Source organism: Trypanosoma theileri (assembly GCF_002087225.1).
Source record: "Trypanosoma theileri isolate Edinburgh chromosome Unknown TM35_Tth_22_V1, whole genome shotgun sequence".
In the NCBI taxonomy this organism is placed as follows: Eukaryota; Euglenozoa; class Kinetoplastea; order Trypanosomatida; family Trypanosomatidae; genus Trypanosoma; species Trypanosoma theileri.
Genome location: NW_021639864.1, coordinates 1 through 21,626, shown reverse-complemented (window position 1 = coordinate 21,626; position 21,626 = coordinate 1). Strand labels below are relative to the sequence as shown.

At 41.8% G+C, this 21,626-nt stretch overlaps 12 protein-coding genes across 12 annotated transcripts; all 12 read left to right on the top strand.

Annotated features, from left to right (window-relative positions):
- Positions 1-514: 514 nt before the first annotated feature.
- TM35_000221110 (uncharacterized protein) lies at positions 515-1,753 on the top strand (the record flags this gene model as incomplete). The annotated part of the gene is made up of 1 exon (XM_029027158.1): positions 515-1,753. One exon carries the CDS (start codon positions 515-517, stop codon positions 1,751-1,753), a length of 1,239 nt encoding a protein of 412 aa, XP_028881378.1.
- Positions 1,754-2,039: 286 nt separating this feature from the next.
- TM35_000221100 (aquaporin-like protein) lies at positions 2,040-3,386 on the top strand (the record flags this gene model as incomplete). Its single annotated transcript, XM_029027157.1, has 1 exon — positions 2,040-3,386. One exon carries the CDS (start codon positions 2,040-2,042, stop codon positions 3,384-3,386), a length of 1,347 nt encoding a protein of 448 aa, XP_028881377.1.
- Positions 3,387-4,248: 862 nt separating this feature from the next.
- Positions 4,249-5,079, top strand: TM35_000221090 (putative aquaporin-like protein; the record flags this gene model as incomplete). The annotated part of the gene is made up of 1 exon (XM_029027156.1): positions 4,249-5,079. One exon carries the CDS (start codon positions 4,249-4,251, stop codon positions 5,077-5,079), a length of 831 nt encoding a protein of 276 aa, XP_028881376.1.
- A 601-nt stretch (positions 5,080-5,680) lies between these two features.
- TM35_000221080 (uncharacterized protein) lies at positions 5,681-6,784 on the top strand (the record flags this gene model as incomplete). Its single annotated transcript, XM_029027155.1, has 1 exon — positions 5,681-6,784. The coding sequence occupies one exon, from the start codon at positions 5,681-5,683 to the stop codon at positions 6,782-6,784; it is 1,104 nt and encodes a 367-aa protein (XP_028881375.1).
- A 27-nt stretch (positions 6,785-6,811) lies between these two features.
- TM35_000221070 (uncharacterized protein) lies at positions 6,812-7,531 on the top strand (the record flags this gene model as incomplete). The annotated part of the gene is made up of 1 exon (XM_029027154.1): positions 6,812-7,531. The coding sequence occupies one exon, from the start codon at positions 6,812-6,814 to the stop codon at positions 7,529-7,531; it is 720 nt and encodes a 239-aa protein (XP_028881374.1).
- A 232-nt stretch (positions 7,532-7,763) lies between these two features.
- On the top strand, positions 7,764-10,394 carry TM35_000221060 (uncharacterized protein; the record flags this gene model as incomplete). Its single annotated transcript, XM_029027153.1, has 1 exon — positions 7,764-10,394. One exon carries the CDS (start codon positions 7,764-7,766, stop codon positions 10,392-10,394), a length of 2,631 nt encoding a protein of 876 aa, XP_028881373.1.
- An 804-nt stretch (positions 10,395-11,198) lies between these two features.
- TM35_000221050 (putative cytochrome-b5 reductase) lies at positions 11,199-12,131 on the top strand (the record flags this gene model as incomplete). The annotated part of the gene is made up of 1 exon (XM_029027152.1): positions 11,199-12,131. One exon carries the CDS (start codon positions 11,199-11,201, stop codon positions 12,129-12,131), a length of 933 nt encoding a protein of 310 aa, XP_028881372.1.
- A 1,477-nt stretch (positions 12,132-13,608) lies between these two features.
- Positions 13,609-14,184, top strand: TM35_000221040 (uncharacterized protein; the record flags this gene model as incomplete). Its single annotated transcript, XM_029027151.1, has 1 exon — positions 13,609-14,184. One exon carries the CDS (start codon positions 13,609-13,611, stop codon positions 14,182-14,184), a length of 576 nt encoding a protein of 191 aa, XP_028881371.1.
- A 443-nt stretch (positions 14,185-14,627) lies between these two features.
- Positions 14,628-16,007, top strand: TM35_000221030 (putative C-14 sterol reductase; the record flags this gene model as incomplete). Its single annotated transcript, XM_029027150.1, has 1 exon — positions 14,628-16,007. The coding sequence occupies one exon, from the start codon at positions 14,628-14,630 to the stop codon at positions 16,005-16,007; it is 1,380 nt and encodes a 459-aa protein (XP_028881370.1).
- A 752-nt stretch (positions 16,008-16,759) lies between these two features.
- Positions 16,760-19,219, top strand: TM35_000221020 (uncharacterized protein; the record flags this gene model as incomplete). The annotated part of the gene is made up of 1 exon (XM_029027149.1): positions 16,760-19,219. The coding sequence occupies one exon, from the start codon at positions 16,760-16,762 to the stop codon at positions 19,217-19,219; it is 2,460 nt and encodes an 819-aa protein (XP_028881369.1).
- A 409-nt stretch (positions 19,220-19,628) lies between these two features.
- On the top strand, positions 19,629-20,795 carry TM35_000221010 (actin 2; the record flags this gene model as incomplete). Its single annotated transcript, XM_029027148.1, has 1 exon — positions 19,629-20,795. One exon carries the CDS (start codon positions 19,629-19,631, stop codon positions 20,793-20,795), a length of 1,167 nt encoding a protein of 388 aa, XP_028881368.1.
- A 359-nt stretch (positions 20,796-21,154) lies between these two features.
- Positions 21,155-21,626, top strand: TM35_000221000 (uncharacterized protein; the record flags this gene model as incomplete). Its single annotated transcript, XM_029027147.1, has 1 exon — positions 21,155-21,626. A coding segment is annotated over one exon (472 nt), but the record flags the coding sequence as incomplete, so codon positions are not given.

The window sequence follows — 21,626 nt, the reverse complement described above, 5'->3', positions numbered from 1 at the left end:
ACAACTACAAAAGAAAGCAAAATAATAAATCAAAAAAAAAAAAAAAAAAAAAATTTTTTTTTTTTTTTTTTTTTCTCCTATTTAATCTCTTGATATCTCTGTCTGTGGCAATTTCTTTTTGACATGAGGGATTCTTGTCAGTTCAAATTTCTGAGGTTCAGTTTCTATTGAGATGAGAGACTATCTGCACAGTATGAGGTATTTTCCTCTCTCTCTCTCTCTCTGGAAATATTATTATGTATTGATTCATCTGGAACTTGGGAATCCAAATTACTTGGTATTTTCATGCATTTTTTATCATCTTCGTCTCTACTACGCCGAGAAAACAAGTTATTCTCGGAGTTTGTATGCTTCATTCTTTTTTTTTTTTTTTACCCATTATACGTGGTACTTTAAAGTGGTATTAATAATGATGCTATCTTTCTCTGTTGAGTATGTATTCTTTTTTTTTCTCTCTTTCTCTCTCTCTCTCTATATATATATATATATATATATATACAGGTGTAGGGCAAATATGATACGGCAGAGTCTGGAGGTGGTGCCCACTGTGCAGCCAAAGCACCGCCTCGAGGAGGATGCCCGTCGAGCAGCAAGACGAGAACAACAACACGATAAACCAATTAGTGTAGATCGATACACCATTGTATCTAGTCCAGAGGCAGCCACCGGTGTGCGACTCTTCTCACTGCTCCCATCACCAGAACTACAGTCACGGGTACCAAAAACACTACATGTATTGGAAACATCTAAAAAGACGTGGAAGCGTGTGCGGCGAATGGTTTACCGGGCCACTCTACGCAATGTGAATCCCGACGAGGATACCGAAGATGATGAAGATGAGGATGAAGCCGACGGTAGTGGACCTCGTTTCAGTTCTTTGCCATTGCCAGAGTATGAAAATATGTCCTGTATTTTTCTCACACTTCCCACAGAAGAGGAAACGAGTGAAACTGCAACTCGTGTGGTCTATGCAAAACCACTTGATGTGCCTTTACACGCCCTCCGCTATGAACGCACGGAAGCGGCAAAACCCGGTCAAGGCATTTCTACTTCTTGGTACTCTGGCGTTGATGTTCGTAATGTGGGATTTAAGCGGAGTTACATTGACGATGATGAGGATGATGATGGTAACATGCATCGCGGTTATTTCTCTGATGATGGGGCTACAGAAGGACGTCAGGGTGGTTCAAAACGTGAAGATAAGACAGATGGACGTACAGCTGCTGTTGCTGCTAGTAGAAAGAAGAAGAAACTGGAAGAAACCAACAATATACCACTAGAAACAGGAGAAGAAGGAACAGCAGCAGCAGCAGCAGTGGTGGTAGTAACTGAGAATAAGTTAGAACCAAATGGGGTTCTTAAACTTGCTAATAATGATGCCCCTGTCTCTTCTACTGCATCCATAACTCCTCAAACATCAGAGGAAGAAAAGAAGAAGAAAAATCTCATATTACTTGATGGTTCTTCATCTGTTGAAGGAAATGTCTTGGAAAGACTTACCGCCTCTCAGTTGCAGGAATGGTCTGCTGAAGGAAAGGCAGCTATGCCTTTTACGGAGTTAACAAAAATTGTACTCAAGTCTCATCCACATTATGCCGAGATGAAGGCAAAACATCAATCACCTCAGGGCCGTCAGGAGGCTGTGAAATGGTTTAGTGTTTCGCAGATAGCTGTTCGGAAACATGTTCTTCATTTGGGGTATACAATAGATAGTTCAAACAACGTTTATCTTTCACAACAGAAAAAGGGCTAATACACTTTGCCTGGTTTTCTCACCTCGTTGATTTTCATTGTCTTTTCAGATGGTAATAACAAACCAAGATCTGTTGAGGGAGGTGAAGAGTTTTGTGTTCTTGTTAAATAAATGTGTTTTTCAGACGAAAATAAAGCAAAAAAAAAAGAAGAGAAAAAAAGAAAAAGGAAAAATACCAATTATATCAAACTGATTTTCCTTATTTATATTAGAGTTCCCTTTTTTGAATTGTTTTTTTTTTTCTGCTTTTCTTTTTTTTTTTTTTCCTTAGTAACTCTGTATAGCAATGAGCAAAAGTCCATCTAACCTTGACGAGGATCAGAAACAGAAGCTGGAGTCATCTTCTCCTCGTGCCACTGAAACGGCGGCCCCGCCTCCAGTCAAACATTTGGATCCATTGAATTGTGATGATGATGAGGATGAGGCTTACATGCCGCCGTCAACGAGAGAAGTGCGGATCACGACGGCAACACCCTCACAGGTGCAACTACGTAAAGTTGAGCAAGAGCCACCGCATGAAGTACAGATACCGCGTGAAATGAAAGCAAATATGGATGACTTGGAACCTCCACCAGTGCCAGTTTCTGTTCTCGCCATTACTCCCACTAGAAGTAATGATAGCCAAAATGTAAGTGCTAATGCTTCGCAGAAGAAGGTCAGTTTTAGTACTTTAAACTTGTCCGATTCACGCAGTGCCAATGATACTTCAGGGGCAGAAATAAACAAAAAGGCCGGTATTACAGTGGAGGTAACAACCGATGGGGTTTTGCATTCTGAAGAACTAGACCCGAGAGAACTCGCTCGACTATATGCACAGCAGCAAGCTGCTCTTCGATCTATCCGTGGAGAATTTGATATTCTTTATGTTCCTGATTGGGTTCGTCTACATCCTTTACTAGGATCTTACGTGGCGGAAGCATTTGGCACTTTTGCTTGTGTACTAACTCTTTCTTTGGTAAGCGTTCGAAACCAAAGTATATTTGATACTAAAGATGAAACGAATATGACTTCACTTCCAATTGGATTTATGTTTATGTGTATGGTATTTACTTTTGGATATATATCTGGTGGACATTTTAATCCTGCAGTTACTATAGCAGTGTTTTTAGTACGAAAAATTGATGTTATGCGAACTTTTGCATATTTGGTATGTCAAACAGGAGCAGCATTAGGTGCTGGATTGGTGGCAATGGCAATTCAAGGAAGTACAGAAGTTTTTGTTCCTAAAGTAGATCCTTTATATGTTTCATCCGGTATTTTTTCAGAACTTATATATACCTTCGCTATAGCTACAGTAGTACTTAACGTTGCCTATTCAAGACAAAGCGGAAATTTCTTCTATGGATTTGCTATTGGAATGACGATTGCAGCTGGTTCTGCTGCCGTTGGAAGAATATCTGGAGGTGCTTTTAACCCAGCTGCGGCAACTGGACTTCAATTGGCTTTATGTCTCACTGGTGATTGTGATCCGTTGGCATCCTTTTGGGTTTATTGGATGGCCCCACTTGTGGGATCTGTGCTTGCTTCTATTCTATACTCTCAGATTACGCAACCAGAGGACACACATGCTCTCACTGACGCAGAAGTACTACAGACGAATGAACCCCCAAGGGAAGAAAATCAACTAGCATAACGACTTTCCCCCCCCCCTCTTCAATTACCTACAAAAAACCTTCTGTTTTCTTTCTTTGTGTTTTTTTTTTTTTTTTTGTTGTTGTTGTTGTTGTTGGTGTATGTAGAGAAAAGAGGAGGTTTTTGTAGGTTTTTAGTGCGATCGAGTACGGAATCAAAGTGTAAAGCAACAAAAAAAAAATAATAAAATAAAAATAAAAAAAGAACAATCATAAGTAAAAATAATCAGCAGTAAAAAATGATTAGGAGAGTCAAGATAAGCAAAGAATTTTTCTTTTTTAGTTTTTATTTTTTTTTCTTTCAGTAGGTATATTGTTCTTTTCTTTGGTGTCTGTGTATGTGTGTGTTTTGTTATTGTTGAAACACTTTTTCAGGTATTGAGTCTAGTTCGAGTTAGAATTGACAAGAGAAAGAACTTATGCATGAAAACCCATTAATGGAGAAGCGGAACTCTTAGGAGAGGTGGAAATTCCTCAAGTGTCTTTTTTTTTTTTCTTATATAAATGTCTATTCGTATCTTGTTGGTTGTGATGGTTGTTATTTAATGGTGTATTTCCCTGGATGGCTCTCTCTCTTTCTCTCTCTCTCTCTCTCTATATATATATATATATATATATATGTATATGTATGATATTGTTGATTCTTTTTCTTCCTTTTTTTCTTTTTTTTTCCTGGTTTTTTACGCGAGACATAGAGACTGGTGACAAAGACAAACCCGTGTCTTTTTTTTTTTTTTTTTGCCCGTGTTTGTGTTTCTCCACATTGTAGAAATACAAAAAGGAAGGAAAAGAAAAACTAGTAGAGAGTAGTCTAATCTATTTTTTTTTTTTTTTCTTCTCCTTTTCACTGAGAGAGGAATACAAATGGAGGGAGAAATAGTGTCCATGGAGGAGCGGTCGTATCTGGCCCGCAAACTTCCTCTAATTAAGTTATCTGCTTACCAGGCACGATTCATCTGCGAAGGTATAGGAACTTTTATTCTTGTCATGACCATTTCCATGGCGGAGGTGAATTGCGGTATTAGTTCCATTAATGGTAAGAATCGAACACGTAATCTCGCTCCAGTGGCTGAAGGCTACATGCTGTGTGTGTTGGTATTTACTTTTGGCTACATCTCTGGTGGTCATTTTAATCCTGCCGTTACATTTGCAGTAATGCTTATTCGTGCTATACGAGTGGAGGAGGCAGTGGCCTATTGGATTGCGCAAGTTATTGGCGGTATTCTTGGAGCCGTCGTTGGTATTATCGTAAACGGTTTTCCACGCCATTTGCCAGCCCCACAGGTTTACAAAAATATGCCAGGATACGTTTTTACAGGATTTATTGCAGAAGCCCTTTTTACTGGATTTTTGGTGACTGTCGTTCTCCATGTTGCGTACTCCAAACAACGTAATCATCATTACTATGGATTGGCTATTGGTATGTGTCTTCTTGCGGCTGGTTACTCTGTTGGTGGTATCTCTGGTGGTGCCTTTAATCCCGCTGTTGCGACTGCACTTCAATTGACTAAATGTATTGCGGCTGGTTACTGTATTCCACTCATGCATCTTTGGCTTTATTGGGCCGCCCCTGCGGCTGGCGCAATGGGAGCATCACTGCTATTTAAGATGACACACCCAGCACCAAAGGAAACGGAGGAGGAAAGACAACAGAAGGCACTACAGCGTTCTGCTCGGCACTTGTACGGTTCGTAAATGGCGAAAATGAATATATATATATATATATATATATATATATATATATATATATATATTGTTTTTGTAGATAAAACTGCATTACAAAGGAAAGGAAATTAAAGAAGCGAACGAATTATTCTCCCCTCTCCTCTACTCTCTCCTCTCTCTTCTCTCTTACCCCATAAAGGGATATAGTAGGTACCATATGAGCAGAAACAAAAAAAAAAAGGGAGTGGGGAAAGAGTAGAGATATGTCTTTAGGGAACTCCAAGAAGCATATCGCTTCCTTTATATATATAATATGTTTTTGTTCGCGTCACGAAACATGAACACAGTAGTATATACAAGTTGAAGAAGAGAAATGAGTGACAGGAGTGAAAGAAAAAATAATTTTTGAGAGTTCTTTCTTCTTCGGTTTCCCCGTTTTTTTTTTTTTTTTTCTTTGTATATATATGTATATATATGTGTCTGCGTTTGTCTTTCTTTTTTTTCCTACTAGGACATTCATGTAGAGAGGGGAAGGGTAATACAAAAGGTAAAAATAAATAAAACACAAAAGTTAAAAGAATTCAAAAAAAGAAAAAAAAAAGAACAGATCTATATCTCGATAGATATATATATGGGGGAAAAGGACAATGGACGCTGTAAAACACCAATATCTTGCGTTTCAGTAGATCCTTCATCTGTATTTTCTTCATCTACGCACATAAACGAAACGGCGTGGATATCACAAGTTGTATTGTTATTTTTTAAACGTCTAGCTTCTGGGGATGATCTCCCAGAAGTTCTCTGCCACATGCGTGGACAACTGAATAAGATACCCATAAATAAGGTATTGGATAAAAATTTATCATCATCATCATTACCACTAACTGATGACAAACATGAAGAAGTAGTGGGTAATGAGTTGAAAGAACCACCACGACAGGAGGTAGAAGTGCAGCCTAACATTAGTCAACAAGATGCATTACTATTAAGTCGTGCTGCACGAACGGCACTTTTTTTCTCTGTTGAGAGTGACAAGGCACAGGAGGAGGTGAAAAAACTATTGTATGAGCCAGTTGTAGCTCAGGCAGTTCGTCAAGCTCCTTTGCATCTTCAGAGTGCCTCGTTTCCACTTCCGTCTAAGTATGAATATATGTTAAGCAATCGTGCTGCAGTGAGTTATGCACGAAAATGGGCACGCGAGGGTCGATGGGATTGGGGACTGCAATTACTCGCAAATGTCACTCCAACTCCAGTAACAATGGCAGCAGGAACCGAGTTATTTAGCCAAGCCGGTCAATGGGATATGGCTATACGTTGTTTGAGTACAATACCATCAGTGGAGTGGACAGAGGTAGAAGTTTCGGCAGCTATTCGCAGTTTATACCATGCCTCACAGGGACGTTCTCATATACTAGAAAATAAATCAACGATATCAGAAAGTACAACATTGAAATCTACAAAAATGAGTGCTATGTCTTCTGATAACTGGAAATTAGCTCTACATATTCTCTCTTTGTGTGTTAAAAATGGTGTACAACTTAGCACACCTTCATCTATAAATGATATACTGGGTATGCTTGGAGTTAGAGGGCAAGATTGGATAACTGCCTGTAATCTTGTAGAAAACATGATGCTAAACAAAAATGAAAATGAATTATGTAAAACATCAAATGGTAACATACGCCCGAATGTAGTGTCAATCTATCATATGTGTCGTGTACTTCGGCGTCAATAGCATCTAGCACTTTATTATGCTTCATTAATGGTTTATAAGGGTGATATATGTATAGCTGATGATAATGAAGTAATGGAACGCCTTTTAAGACTTTGTGTTACTGGAAATCGCTGGGCAGAAGCATTAAGCACCCTTCAAGTTCGTCTGGAAGGGAATTTAGATGATGAAAAAAGAGAAAATTTTGATTTTGTTACTATAAATACTTTTCTTGATGTTTTACGTATGCTTAAAGAATGTCAAAAGGGTTCTCTTGCATCACGACTTCTTCTCCAGACGCAATTATCGAAGCATTTTAGCAAAGATACAACAGGAAAAGCGTATAATGTGATGTTACGGTACAGTAACACCACTGCCGAAGCGCAGTTGTGGTTACAAACAATGAAATCTAAAAACATATCGCTGGAAAATGAGTCATGTGAGCACTTGCTCATTATGCATGCCAGAGAAGGTGAATGGCATCAATCATTGAAGTTACTTAACCTCCTTCTTGATGATCCAAAGCGCCGTTCTCTTTACATCCCTTCGGCTAAGGCACACGACGCAGTACAGTACGCCTTGGAGCGTGCTCCAATGCCAGGTCCTAGTTGGGAACTGTCATTGCAACTTTTTAGTCGTATGTGTACTTTGCAAGTACCTATTTCAGAGGTAGCTTTTCAGTCCGTTGTGAAGAAGTGCTTTGCACATGGAATGGACAAACAAGCCCAAAATTTATTTCAGTTTGTGATGAGGCATGGAGTTCACAAGTGAGTTTGGGGTAAATTATATCGCATTCTCTAAAGATGGTACGACGGTACGTTCGTGTTTTTTTTTTTTTTTTTTTATGTGATCTTTTGAATTTCTGTTTGGTATACTACGCAACTCCTGTTACATTGCTCTGTTATTTGTATCTGGCCTTTCTTTTTGCTTTTAGGGTTTTTCTTTTTTTTTTTCTGTGTACCGTCGTATAACGAGAAGAAATTTGGAAAGCAAGTGAGAAAAAATGAGTGGCTTTGGTGCGGCGATGGGGGCAGCTTCTGGCAACAGCGGCTTTGGTCAGCAACTGCCTACTGGTGCTGCGGTCGGATTTGGAGGAAATACCGCTATGGGAGGCGGAGATATGGCTGCTGCTCCATTCGGTGGAAATACAGGTGTCACACAGGGTTTTGGGACTACAAATACAGCAGCATTCGGGACCGCTCAGGCTGGTGCTGGCTTCGGTGCCCCGTCAAATGCAGGAACATTTGGCAACGCCCCAGCTGCCGGTGGGTTCGGCGCAGCGGCTAACACAGCGGCTCCTGCTACTGGGGGATTTGGTACTGCTGGAGGATTTGGCGCAGCGGCTAATACAGCAGCTCCCGCTACTGGAGGATTTGGTACTGCCGGTGGATTTGGCGCAGCAACCAACACAGCAGCTCCTGCTACTGGTGGATTTGGTACTGCTGGAGGATTTGGCGCAGCGGCTAATACAGCAGCTCCACCTTCCGGGGGATTTGGTACTGCCGGTGGGTTCGGCGCAGCAACCAACACAGCAGCTCCTGCTACTGGAGGATTTGGTACTGCTGGAGGGTTTGGTGCAGCAGCTAATACAGCAGCCCCTGCAGCTGGTGGGTTTGGTACTGCCGGTGGATTTGGCGCAGCAACCAACACAGCAGCTCCTGCTACTGGGGGATTTGGTACTGCTGGAGGGTTTGGTGCAGCAGCTAATACAGCAGCCCCTGCAGCTGGTGGGTTTGGTACTGCCGGTGGATTTGGCGCAGCAGCCAACACAGCAGCTCCCGGTACTGGAGGGTTTGGTGCAGCAGCTAATACAGCAGCCCCTGCAGCTGGTGGGTTTGGTACTGCCGGTGGATTTGGCGCGGCAGCCAACACAGCAGCTCCTGCTACTGGAGGATTTGGTACAGCAGCCAACACAGCAGCTCCCGGTACTGGAGGGTTTGGTGCGGCAGCTAATACAGCAGCCCCTGCAGCTGGTGGGTTTGGTACTGCCGGTGGGTTTGGCGCGGCAGCTAATACAGCAGCTCCCGCTACTGGTGGGTTTGGCACAGCAGCTAATACAGCAGCTCCTGCAGCTGGTGGGTTTGGCACAGCAGCTAATACAGCAGCTCCCGCTACCGGTGGGTTTGGCGCAGCAACCAACACAACAGCTCCTGCTACCGGTGGATTTGGTGCTGCAGCCACAGGCACTGCATCTAGCACAGCAGCTCCCGCTACTGGGGGATTTGGCGCAGCAGCTAATACAACAGGTCCCGCTACTGGAGGATTTGGGGCTGCAGCTAACACGACAGCTCCCGCTACCGGTGGGTTTGGCGCAGCAACCAACACGACAGCTCCTGCTCCTGGTGGATTTGGTGCTGCAGCCACAGGCACTGCATCTAGCACAGCAGCTCCCGCTACTGGGGGATTTGGCGCAGCAGCTAATACAACAGGTCCCGCTACTGGAGGATTTGGGGCTGCAGCTAACACGACAGCTCCTGCTACCGGTGGATTTGGGGCTGCAGCCACAGGCAGTGCATCTAGCACAGCAGGTCCTGCTACTGGGGGATTTGGTGCTGCAGCCACAGGCACTGCATCTAGCACAGCAGCTCCCACCACCGGGGGATTTGGGGCAGCAACTAACACAGCAGCACCCGCTACTGGGGGATTTGGTGCTGCAGCAACAGGCACTGCATCTAGCACAGCAGCTCCCGCTACTGGGGGATTTGGTACAGCAGCTAACACGGCAGCTCCTGCTCCTGGTGGGTTTGGCGCAGCAACTAGCACAACAACTCCTGCTACCGGTCCGTTTGGTACTACAACAACGGGCACTGCATCTAGCACAGCAGCACCCGCTACTGGTGGGTTTGGTGGTTTTGGTGCGACTCCTGCAGCAGGAGCAGGGGAAAAGAAATTGGGGACTGGTACGACTAGTGGTACTAGCATAGCTGCTGCCCCTGGCAGTGGGGGAATCGGTTTTGGTAGTTCGGTTGCTGGGGGTCCAGCGAGTACTACAGGAGAAACGGCAAACGCTACAAATCCGGGTCTGACAGCGATGAAGAGTGATACCGGGGTGGGTATGCGTAAACCGGCTTCTGAAGAGCTTAAAGGAAAAATGCTTTCCTCCATTCTTGCACAATTTGATGAGTCCTTTTCTAGGGACTACCATGACTTTCACAGACTCTCACAACTCATGCTGGTGCGAGATCGACAAATCGTTGAGCGTGGAGATGAAATTCTCGCGTGTAGGGCCTATCTGGATGCTGCTATCTCCTCCGCAGAGGCCTCGAAACAGGCATTTGCTGAGCTAAAGAACAAGCAGAATGCAATTACGGCAATGATGCAGCGTTTAGAGGACGCCGTTAAACCTATATATGCAAAGGTACAGCCACAATTCACGAAGGCAGACGAAGCGCGTGAGGCGACATATGCTTCGGCGATTAGCCTTTTCGATGAAGTTGAGGCACTACGGTTACGGCTGCTGCAGTGTGTGGGACAGCACAACCGTTCACTCCGGCAGTTACGCGAGAGTGACGACTTGGAGAAAGTTGCTGGTCTCGTTGACTACCAGCTGAGTGCACTGGAAACCTGTGCAGGGAAGGCCGAGGAATTGGAACACGAGATCGATTTATTGTTGGGGAAGCCACCGGCAATGTGACCTAGTGGTGACAGCAACAGCAGCATGACAGTGAATAGATTATTCCTTCTTTACCCTATATATATATATATATTTCTACTTGTTTGCGTTTGTTTTTTCTTCGTTCTATACCTCTATGTTGGAGAAGCGGTTTGTTGTGCAAAGTGAGAGAAGGATGAAATTATTATCCCGGAGATGGGTACTATTTCTTGCAATTGGGGGTCTATTAAGAGTCCAGAGGTAGCCGGTAGGACATGTGCACAGTTGAGAATTGTGAGTGTGTGTCTATGTGAGAAGGAGGTAAATAGAAAGAAAGTGAGAAAATAAAAGGGCGGAAGAATGGATTGTGTGGAACGATTTATGTGACCTTTCGTGGTGCTCTTCTTGTGCTTTCTGCTTATAGTAGGAGGAGAAAAAAAAAAAGGAAACAAAGTTGGAGAAAACGACAGAAAAAAGTTAAAAAAGAAAAACAACATCAAGATCAGTAGGGTGCGCTGAAACCAGACTGAGGAAGAAGAAAAAGGAAAGAGTGGTATATATATCATAAGAAATCTGTTCTTCTTTAAACCGATATAATTTCAAGATTTTCAGGGATAACGAATTTTTTTTTTTTTGTGTTGATTTTATTTTATACATATCGTTGCTGTTTCATTTTTTCTTTTTTACGCCTAAAATTTCCTTCTCTCTCTCTCTCTCTTTTTTTTTTTTATTCTTGTATTCCGGAACAAAAAAAAAAAAAAAAGAAAGAATAGCAAGGTAAACCACTCTGCAAAACAAAATAATATAATTAATTAAAAAAGAAAGAAGAAAAATATCAATTTACTCATGAAGTTCTTAACCTTTGGTGCTGCGGCAGTATTGGGTGCGGCCTTCCAATCGTACACATCATCACCGAAGTGGGCTGCACAGTGCCGTCAACAAAGTATCTTCGACACAAAGTTTAAGCCATTCGTACTTGGTGAAGTGATTAATCTCGCAGAGGATGTGGCCATTTTCCGTTTTCTGCTGCCCAAGGCAACTGATCAGTTTGACCTCACACCCTGCAGTACACTGCAGGGGTGTTTTAAGGAAGGCAGCAACATTGTGGATCAACCAATGCGATTCTACACCCCCATTACACCGAATGGCACAAAAGGCTTTTTTGACATTCTTGTTAAGAAACAGCCGAATGGTAGGTTTACGGAACATCTCTTCTCAATGGATGTCGGTGAGACGCTTCTCTTCCGTACAGTGCAATACAAACTGCAGTACAAGAAGAACAATTGGGAAGAAGTTGGTTTGATTGGTGGTGGTACAGGCATCTGCCCGTTACTACAATTTATTAACGCCTCACTTGATATGCCAGGTGACACCACAAAGCTTTCACTATTATTTGCAAACAAAACGGAAAATAAGATTCTGCTTAAGGGTATGCTTGAGGAAAAGGCACGCAAGTTCCAGAACCGTTTCAAACTGCACTACACTGTGGATGCACTGGAGAACCCAGAGTCTAGCTCAACATATAAGGGCTATCTGGGTTATATTGATGAACAGATGGTGAAAGAGACAATGCCAAAGCCGTCACTGAAGAATTTGGTGCTCGTGTGTGGTCCAGATCCGATGATGACGAAAGTTGTTGGTTCTTCACCAATGGTGTTGCGGGCGATGAGTGGCGGTCTTGCGTACCAGCCAACTGGCACTGTGCTGAATAATGTCAGCGATGTTGAGGGAATTCTCGGTAAGCTGGGATACACAAAGGACATGGTCTATCGCTTTTAAGAAGGATACAAATGATAGTGATAATAGGGTGGGGAACATCACGAGAAATTACAGGGAGAACAAAGGGAAAAAGAAAAAAGAAAACTGGAGCGGTGAGGAAAGGAAAATGAAAAAAAAGAAAAAAGAAAAAAGAAAACGAAACCAAGCGAAGATGTACGATTATTTATTATTATTATCTGGCACGTAATCACTCCAAGGTGGAAGAAAAGGGGATAGTAGGATGGGGATCAAGAGGACTTATTTTTCGTTTTTTTTTTATTTTATTTATTTCTGTTTCTTGATATTTCTTGGGTAGCAGGGGAGAGGAAGTATATAGGCATTATTATTGTTATTGATTTCGTTTTGGTTTCCCTTTTCTCTATGTATGCTTGTATTTTCATTTTTCTTTTTTTTTTTTTTTTTTTTGGTTTTTCTATGATGTAGAGAAAGAAGACCAATCCATGTTTCTTTTCTCTGACCTCTTCTTTCATTTTTTTTTTTTTTTTTGTTTTGTCCTTTGTTTTCTTTCGTACCCTGTCGTTGATGGAATTGCTCATGCCATACCACAGTGGCTCTTCTTGTATTTCTGTTGGTTCTAGTATGAGATTTTTCTCTTGCCTTCTGTTTGGTAATTATGATGATGAAAGAAAGAGTTTACTCAAGATGGGAGACGATGGTGGTGCTTCCTTGTGAAGTGTCTCCATTGTAGGATTGAGAGGCAGCAACAGGGATAGAGTTGGTTGAAATATAAGTGCATTGCTGGATTTTTCCATTTTTTTTTTCTGTGTTTTATTTGTTTATATATCTCCCAGAAAAGCGTAGAAAATGGGATAGCCAGGCTTTTTGCACTCATTATGGAATCATCAATCTTTCTTACTTAAAAGGGTAAACTCACGCTTTTTTCTTTCTATATATATATATATATATAGTTACCCTATTCATTTGTCTCCTCTATCTTTCCACCCCCCTCCCCCTAGAATTGAGGGAATTGCAGAAGAGTTGTGATAAAAAGATAGGAAAAAAGGAAGTAGCAGTATGCAATGGTTAGACGTAAAGTGACAGCAGATTTAAAGAAAAAAATGATATGGAAAGGGAGAGAGGGGGTTTAAGAAGAAAAAAAAAAAATAGATAATCAAATTACGTTATGAATACGTGCGTATTCCTTAGAAGAAAAACACAAATATGGGAAATCTGTATCCCACCAGCCGCTGATCAAAAAAAAAAAAAAACTGATGTAGGAAAGAAAAACGAAAACAAAGGCGATGCTTTTTTTTTCTTTTTGGTGAGTGTTTTTCACTTTTCTGGAGAAGTAAATCTTTTTTCTTTTTCGTTTTTTAATATGCATTCAGTGTTTTTTTTATTTTTATTTTTTCTTTTACTTTGCTGTTTTAACCACCCCATGTATCGCTCTTTTTTTTTTTCTTTTTTTCTTTCTTTCTTTCTTTCTTTCTTTCTTTCTTTCTTCTTTGCACATTTATGATCGTGGATAGGAATATTAATGAAGAAAAGAAATGCAAACACATCAACAGGCAGTGTGAAATCAACACTGACGAATGATCAAGAAAGCCATGTTCCTGCGGAGAAGCAGAAGTTAATATCCACAAGAACAGATCGTATCTTTTTCTTCTACGCCTCACTGGCTGGTACCTTTGGAGCACTTTCCGCCGTTGTTGGTAAACTCGCCGTGATGGACGACAGCGGAGACGCATTGACAGCATTCACCACAACTATTCTTTCCTTCTTTGGTGTGCAAGAGATCACTCATAGTCACTGGGTCTCTGTAATGCCAATGTTATTATTAGTAACGCGTGGATTGTTATTTGCGGCGAATGCCTTTTTTACAGCACAAATGTGGAGATGGTATTTGAAAGCACTTTCCTGTGGTCCTACACCGGTGTGTCAAATTGTCAATACGGGAATGAATTTTGCGATAAGTGCCTTTCTGGGTCTTTTGATCTTCCATGAGGAAGTTACCATCATGTGGGCGATAGGGGCTTTACTCGTTGTTGTGGGACTTGCGGTAGTTGTGACGGATGATTTAGATAAGGATTCTGTACAGAAGCAGAAATCATAAGAATGACAGTATTGTTTGTGATGATGGATTGTGTATAAAGTGTTGATGTTGTTGTTGTTATTCTTGGATTTCTGTGAAGTAACGAGAGAAATACAGAGTGAGAGTGAAAGATTACTCTAGATGGTATATTAACGACCAATTTCTCTCTCTCTCTTTTTTTTTTTTTCTTTAAGTGTGCTCATATTAAATCAATTTCTTTTCATATTTATTTCTTTTTCCTTAATTGGATCTCTGTGTAGAGGGATACGATTGAAAAGAAGAGTCTGCGGGGTGGTGCTGCTCTCAGTTACTGAAGAGAGACCAAAATCCCATTATATCATTAAATACACACACACACACACACATACATACATACACAGTCAAAGAAAAAGGGAATAAGCCAAAAGCAACAAGAAGAACAAAGAGAACGCAAATAATCATAAGAAGAAAGTTAATATCAACGAATGCCGAGAAAAACACGAAGTCGCACGCCTGCACGTTCAAGGTCGCGGCGCCGTTCCGCCTCCCGTAAACGTAGCGAAACTCCACCACCGAGGCAGCGGCGAACAAAACCGCTTAATCCTCGAACAATGGAATATGAGTGGGGTGGACCTGTTGGGGCATTTGGTATGGTGTTCTTTCTTCCGGCAATTGTACTTGTATTGAATACATTGTGTTCGGAAAGTATGTGTTCTGTTGAAGGAGTGTATGAGCTTCCTGATCTTTTGTATAATACTATCATGGCATCTATTCCTCAACTTCCTCTGGCGCTTGGGATTGAAGTGGCATGGTTGTTCCTACATGCAGTCTTGTACGTTCTTCCTATTGGAAAACGGGTTGAAGGGATGAAGCTAAGAAATGGAGAAACTCTTGTGTATAATATCAATGCGGTTTATGTATTTATTCTTATACATGCCGTTATAGGTGCTTTACACTATCATGGTCTTATTCACTTGGCAGTGATAGCAGATATGTTTGTTCCACTTATGATTGCCTCCATTATTATCTCGGCTGTGATGAGTATTATACTCTACCTGGCATCGTTCCGCTCCGCCTCTGTACTTTTATCGACTGGTGGAAATACTGGAAATCCCGTGTATGATTTCTGGATTGGTCGTGAACTTAATCCACGTACCTTTTCACTGGATTGGAAATTTATGTGTGAATTACGCCCTGGTCTTATTGGATGGAGTTTATTAAATTGGGCCTTTGTAGTGAAGTCCATGGAAACAGGTACATACACCCCAAGTATTCTTATCATTGCAGTGTTGGAGTCCTTATATGTGTTTGATGGACTTTTGTTAGAAGCGGGGAACTTAACAATGATGGATATTGTACATGATGGATTTGGATTTATGCTCTGCTTTGGTGATCTCTCTTGGGTTCCCTTTACATACACACTCAAAACAAAATTCCTCGCCTATCATCCTCTGAATTTAAGTCCCACCTACGTAGCCTGTTGTTGTCTTCTTGCTCTCACTGGTTATATTATCTTTCGTGGTTCAAACAGTCAAAAGAATAAATTCCGCCAAAATCCCCGTGATCCTTCAGTGGCGCATCTTAAAGTCCTGCGCACATCCCGCGGCAAATCACTCCTCATCTCTGGTTATTGGGGTGTTTGCCGACATCCAAACTACGTGGGGGATTGGCTCATGACACTTGCATGGTCTGCCCTCACAGGCACTACAGCACTGTTGCCGTATTATCAGCCGGTGTACTTCGCGGCTCTGCTGATGCACCGACAACTGCGGGATGAGCGGCAAATGGAGGAGAAGTATGGAGAGGCGGATTGGAGGAAGTTCTGCGGTATTGTACAGTATCGTTTGATTCCTTTTATCTACTAAACTAAGCGACTGACACAAAAACTGTACAACCTTTAAACAAATTATTATATATATATATATATATATATAATTTGTCTCTGTATGGGTAGCTTGGTGAGAAAAAATGAAAACAAAAAAAAAGTACATGTATCGGTGGGAAATAGAAGGTGTGAAGGTCCTTTTTTCATTTTATTTTCGAAACTCGGTTCTTAACTAGAAAGGATAGAATGTCTGAGTAGGGAGAAAAGGCAGTAATTGTACATCACGAAGAGTTTGTTTTCTTTTTTTTTTTCTTTTTGAGGGGAGAAAAAACATAGAATGGGAAAACGTTTGAAAGAGCTGGGGCTGTGTGTATGAATGTAGAAAGTAAAACAAATCAAACATCTGTTTTTTGTTTTTTTTGCTCTTGCACGTTGTGTTGTACTCATTGTACCGTGTCTATATGTATATTGGTTTAAACGGAAATGATATTTTTATTGTACTGTCTATTCGAGGAAACACCTAGAAAATGAAGAAATAGTGGTGTGGGCTGGGTGATGGGGAAAAGGGAGGCTTTGAAAAAAAAAAAAAAAAAGGAAAAGAATAGCTTTACCTAATGACAGCAAAGAAAGAGGTTCTTGTCATTTCTTATGATACACATGTTCACATTATTATTTTTTCTTTTCTTTTTCGTATTTTTATTTCTGATGTTTTATGTGTATGTGTGGTCTTGTCTCACAACTTCTCTTAAGGAGGAGATAGAGATAGATAGATAGAGAAACAAAGAGAAAAGAATGAAATGGATTCGACTCGAGGCGACGAGTGGGTTGCGCATCATGGCGCCGTCATTTAGTCCGCCGCCACGCATGGAAGGCATTGATAAATTCTTTGATCATCCAATTCATGCACGAACTTTTCACTGTTTTCGTGACTCAATGGGAACAACGGATTGTAATAGTAGTAGTGATAACAACAACAATAATGAGAAGAATAGTAGTCTTGGCTGTACAGAAGAGATTCTGGTGTTATTGCAACGACAATCCCTTGGAGGTAAATTGGGTGAAGTGACGATTGCGGTTGGGGGAACAGAAGTTTCGCAGGCGGAGTTGGAGGTTCTTCTCGATTGTGCCTTTGAGGCGGTCATGCGTACAAATAATAACGGGGTTCGTCTCCTATTTGATACACTGTGTACATCTTCATTCCCTTATCTCTCTTCTCTGGTTTATTCCACTTCCGCTACTTCTATTATATCATCATCGTCAACAACAATAGCACAGGATGAAGTGGTGGTTGAGTATGATGGACTACCAACAGGGAAAAGAAATACAAACGGTGAACAGCGGCGTATAGGTGATTGGCGTGAAAAGGATGGAATAACATGCAGAGATAATAAAAAGTCTTTGAAAGCCCTACGTGCGGCCTTTGCACGACGTAAGGCACTACTTTACTTTGTAGCTCAAGATGTTGTGCCCGTTAGTTTATTGCACTGTCGGGTGCAAAGTACAACAAAGTCTTATGGATGTACTTCAAGTGTTGCAGATGCTGTACATTCAAGTCCAAAAGATATTCAATCTCTTGCGGTATCTTCCACATGTGCATGTAAGTGTTTATTAGATGTTGTGAACCGTACACTTGCTGCAGCTTATGATATAGGGAATGGTAATCATAAACAGTTGCGAGAGATATGGAGTACGGGTTTTGATAAACCACCATTTATTGCCACTTTTTCTACAAGTGGTATTCTTTTTGCTTCGCCATCTTTTTTTCGTCTCACAGATCACCGTGATCGTTTATTTATATCGGGTTTAGCAATAGATCAATTGTGTCGCTGGTCTGTAGAAGAACGACAAGGACCACGGGTACAAACTTCTCTAGTACATATACATGATCTAATGCTAAAATGTAAGAGAAGTGGTACATTGTTAAATATACTTTTTCTCTCTATTGGAAGTGCCGTATCATGTGTATTTGGTTTTTTTTACTCTGGTGATGCGAATGAAGGGGCATTATGGGGTGCCGCCACACTACGACAGTTTATAGAGAAACATCTTATAACCCCAAGGACGACTGTAACGATTGGTGTAACTGAAAAGATGAAGAGTCCATTAGAAGATACTGATCTTGATGGGGAATTGCATGAAACTGTGGTTTCCTTCGCCCCACACATGTTACTTTGTATGGCATCTGTACATCCAACACCATGGTTTTATCGAATTTTATATGAAATGCGTAAAGTAGAAGAAGAAGCCACACGAGATACCTTATTTGGAATGGATGAAGTACCCAATATTAATAATAATAATAATAATAATAATAATAATAATAATAATAATAATAATAATAATACCGTACCTCCTAAATCACGAGAGCGTTGTAATTATTTTTCACTTTTTTCTCATTGTGGAAGGAGTAAATCTTCTTCAGTTGCATCTCGTCCATTTGTATGGTATACAGACACAGTGGATCTTCCATTAGATCTTGCTTGGTGTGTGGCTGCCAGTCATATTGTGAAGGCAGAGGCAAGTATATGCACAGAAGGTCGTGAATTGGGGCTCTATGCACTTTTTTCAATGATATCGCCTACGGCTTCTGATTCAAATACTGTTGCTATTGCAGAAAATGAAGGAGAAATACGACGTTATGCGGTTAGTTGGTTTCAACACTGTTGGCGTAATACCTTCTTTGCGGAGGGAAAGAAGAAGAAGAAAAAAGATAATCATAATGACGATCCCTACAAGTATGAGAATAACTACAACACTGGTAGTAATACTCCAGAGCCTGATCCAACAAGACTTCTTCGAGGACTTTCCTCCGTTGGAGGTGGTCCACGTATCTCATTACATTATGAGATGAGAGAAAAAGGTGGTCATCTTTTCCATCGAAGAAAAAATAAATATGAGGTTTACACTGATGATGATACACCGGCGTTTACTTCTCAATCAACTGTTTTTCCATTCTCTCTTCTTATTGATGGAGATGAAGCGGAGAGTTTTATGGACTCCGATACCGTAAAGGAGTTAAGGACCATGACTGCTTTTTACGCCTTGAGTTTGCAAAAAATTAAAAGTTCTTCCACTGAGGCAGTCGTTCAAGAAATGTTACTAATGGAAGGTGATCAAATGGAGCATGAGGAAGATGTTACTGCGTTACTACAGAAACGACACGGATCGTTGTCTAGTGGCGATGCTTTTGCTGCCTGTCATCAAGTATCACGTTGTGTACTGGAGGATGTTTGGCGCTATCCTTGTTCATAGAAAATGACAGATCTCATAGAAGGGGAATAGAATGAAAAGATAAGTGAGTGTGACCGCGGAGTAAGTGGCTAAAAATGGAAAAAAAAAGTACGTCAAGATGGAGTCCGTTGGTAAAATGAGTGAACATACATTATATATATATATAGTGATTGAGAGTGGCTCTTTCTGTTTTTGTTTTCTTTACGAACTGGAAGGCTGACTATATTAATAATAATATTAATTAATAATAATAATATATTCCTTCAATTTGTATTATTTATTTATTTATTTCAATGTATGTGAACATCAATAAAAATAAAAATACACCAGTAATAGTCGTAGAGAAGAAGAACAAAGGCACCACACATCAAAAAAAAAAAAAAGAAGGCTGCTGTTATATCCCAATTCTCTTTCCATCTCTTTTCATAAAATGAACTCCGCGCCGTGGGATGAGGAGCCTGCGGTGATTCTTGACAACGGCAGTGGCAACATCAAGTGCGGCTTCGCCGGCGAGGAGGTTCCCCGCTTTGTCTTTCCCAACATCATTGCCACCCCCAAACAACGCCAGGGCCCCACGCCGGTGTACGTCGGCGACGACGCCTTGGCCCACACCCACACAGAAAGAGGCCTGCGCTACTCACATCCAATGGCGCACGGCATCGTGAGCGACTGGGACGCGATGGCGCGGGTGTGGACGCACGCCTACGACGCACTGCGGGCCGATCCCGCCGCGCAGGCCGTCCTGCTCACGGAGGCCCCGCACAATCCCACGCAGCACCGCGAGCAGATGGCAGCCGTGCTCTTTGAACACTTCGCCGTGCCCGCGCTGCAGGTGCAAATTCAAGCCGTTCTCGCCCTCTACGCGGCCGGGCGCACCGACGGACTTGTGCTCGACAGCGGCGACGGCGTCACGCACGTTGTGCCGATCGTCGAGGGACACGCCGTGACGCCGGCGGTGCGCCGCCTCGAACTCGCCGGCCGCGAGGTGACGGAGTGGATGATGGAACTGCTGAGTGATGAACTGCAGCGGCCCTTCACAACATCCGCAGACCGCGAGGTGGCACGAATGGTGAAGGAGCGGCTGTGCTACGTCGCCCAGTCCTTTGAAGAGGAACTGGAGAAGGCAGAGGCACAGGAAACATCAACCACAGCAGAGTCCTTTACATTGCCAGATGGGGAAACTATTAAGATCACGCGTTCACGTTTTTGTTGTCCGGAGATTCTCTTCACTCCAGCTATAGCGGAAAAACCTTATGAGAGTATTCAACGCACTATTGTAGATTCTGTGGAGGCCTGTCCAATTGATTTGCGGCGTCGACTTCTTAATAACGTTGTTCTTTCCGGTGGTAATACAATGTTTGGAGGAATGCAGCAGCGCCTTGAAAACGAACTTAAAGAATTAGTGAATAAACGTGCAGCAGAGGATGTGCATGTCGTTGCCGCGAATGAGCGTAAGTTTAGCGTTTGGATAGGTGCTGCTATTCTTGGTAGCCTAACCTCATTCTCTTCAGAGTGGATAACAAAGCAAGAGTATGAAGAAAATGGACCTTCTATATTACATAAAAGGTGTGATTCCCTTGCTTTTGTCTCTAAATGATCTATATTACTGAAGTAAAATGCATTTATTTATTTATTTATCGAAACTTTTACCACTCTTTTGCTTTTTTTTTTGTTATTATTGTCAAATTCTAACGTTATGATGAATAGACTATCTCTTTTTCTCCCATAGAATGTTTTTTTTTTCTTTTCGTTGGTTTTATGTATCCTCTCATGTTTTTTTTATTTTTTGTTACGGGGTTGCTATTACCATTTTTCTTTCTTTTTCTTTTTCTTGTTTTCTTTTGGTCTATAAAAGAAAGAAAAAGAGAGAGAGTGACTCTCTGTAGTCTTTTTTTTTTCTTTTTACTTGGTACTCTCTTTCTTTCTTGGTCTTGTTCTTGTTGGGATAAACGCTGCATGCACGGCGGTCCCTCTGTTGCCCCATCGGGCGATTCCGCTGAGAACATTTATAATCTTCTATGTGCTGTTCAAACACAAGCGAACAAAGACGCGGAGGAAATTAAATCGTTGCGTCTTTGCATTGCCAACTCTGAAAGTGATGTTATGAAAACACGCGAAGAAATCTGCAGGTTATCCCAACAGCAGGAAAAGGTGAATGAAGATATATCTGCAAAACGTCTCTCTCTTGAGGAACAGAAAATACGTCACGCGGGAGTTATGGAGATCCTGCAAAAGACCAAGAAAGAACTCACAGAAGTTGCCGATACCGTTATGAAGTCTGATCTGCCTATTCACGCAGCAGCAGCAGTGCAGAGTGTGGCCCCGCAGGAATCACAGGAGCCGTTGGCACCCGTGAAGCTTCGTGATGCCGTACAAAGTTTGAGGAAAAAGATTGAAATGGCAACTCAACAACAACAACAACAACAAC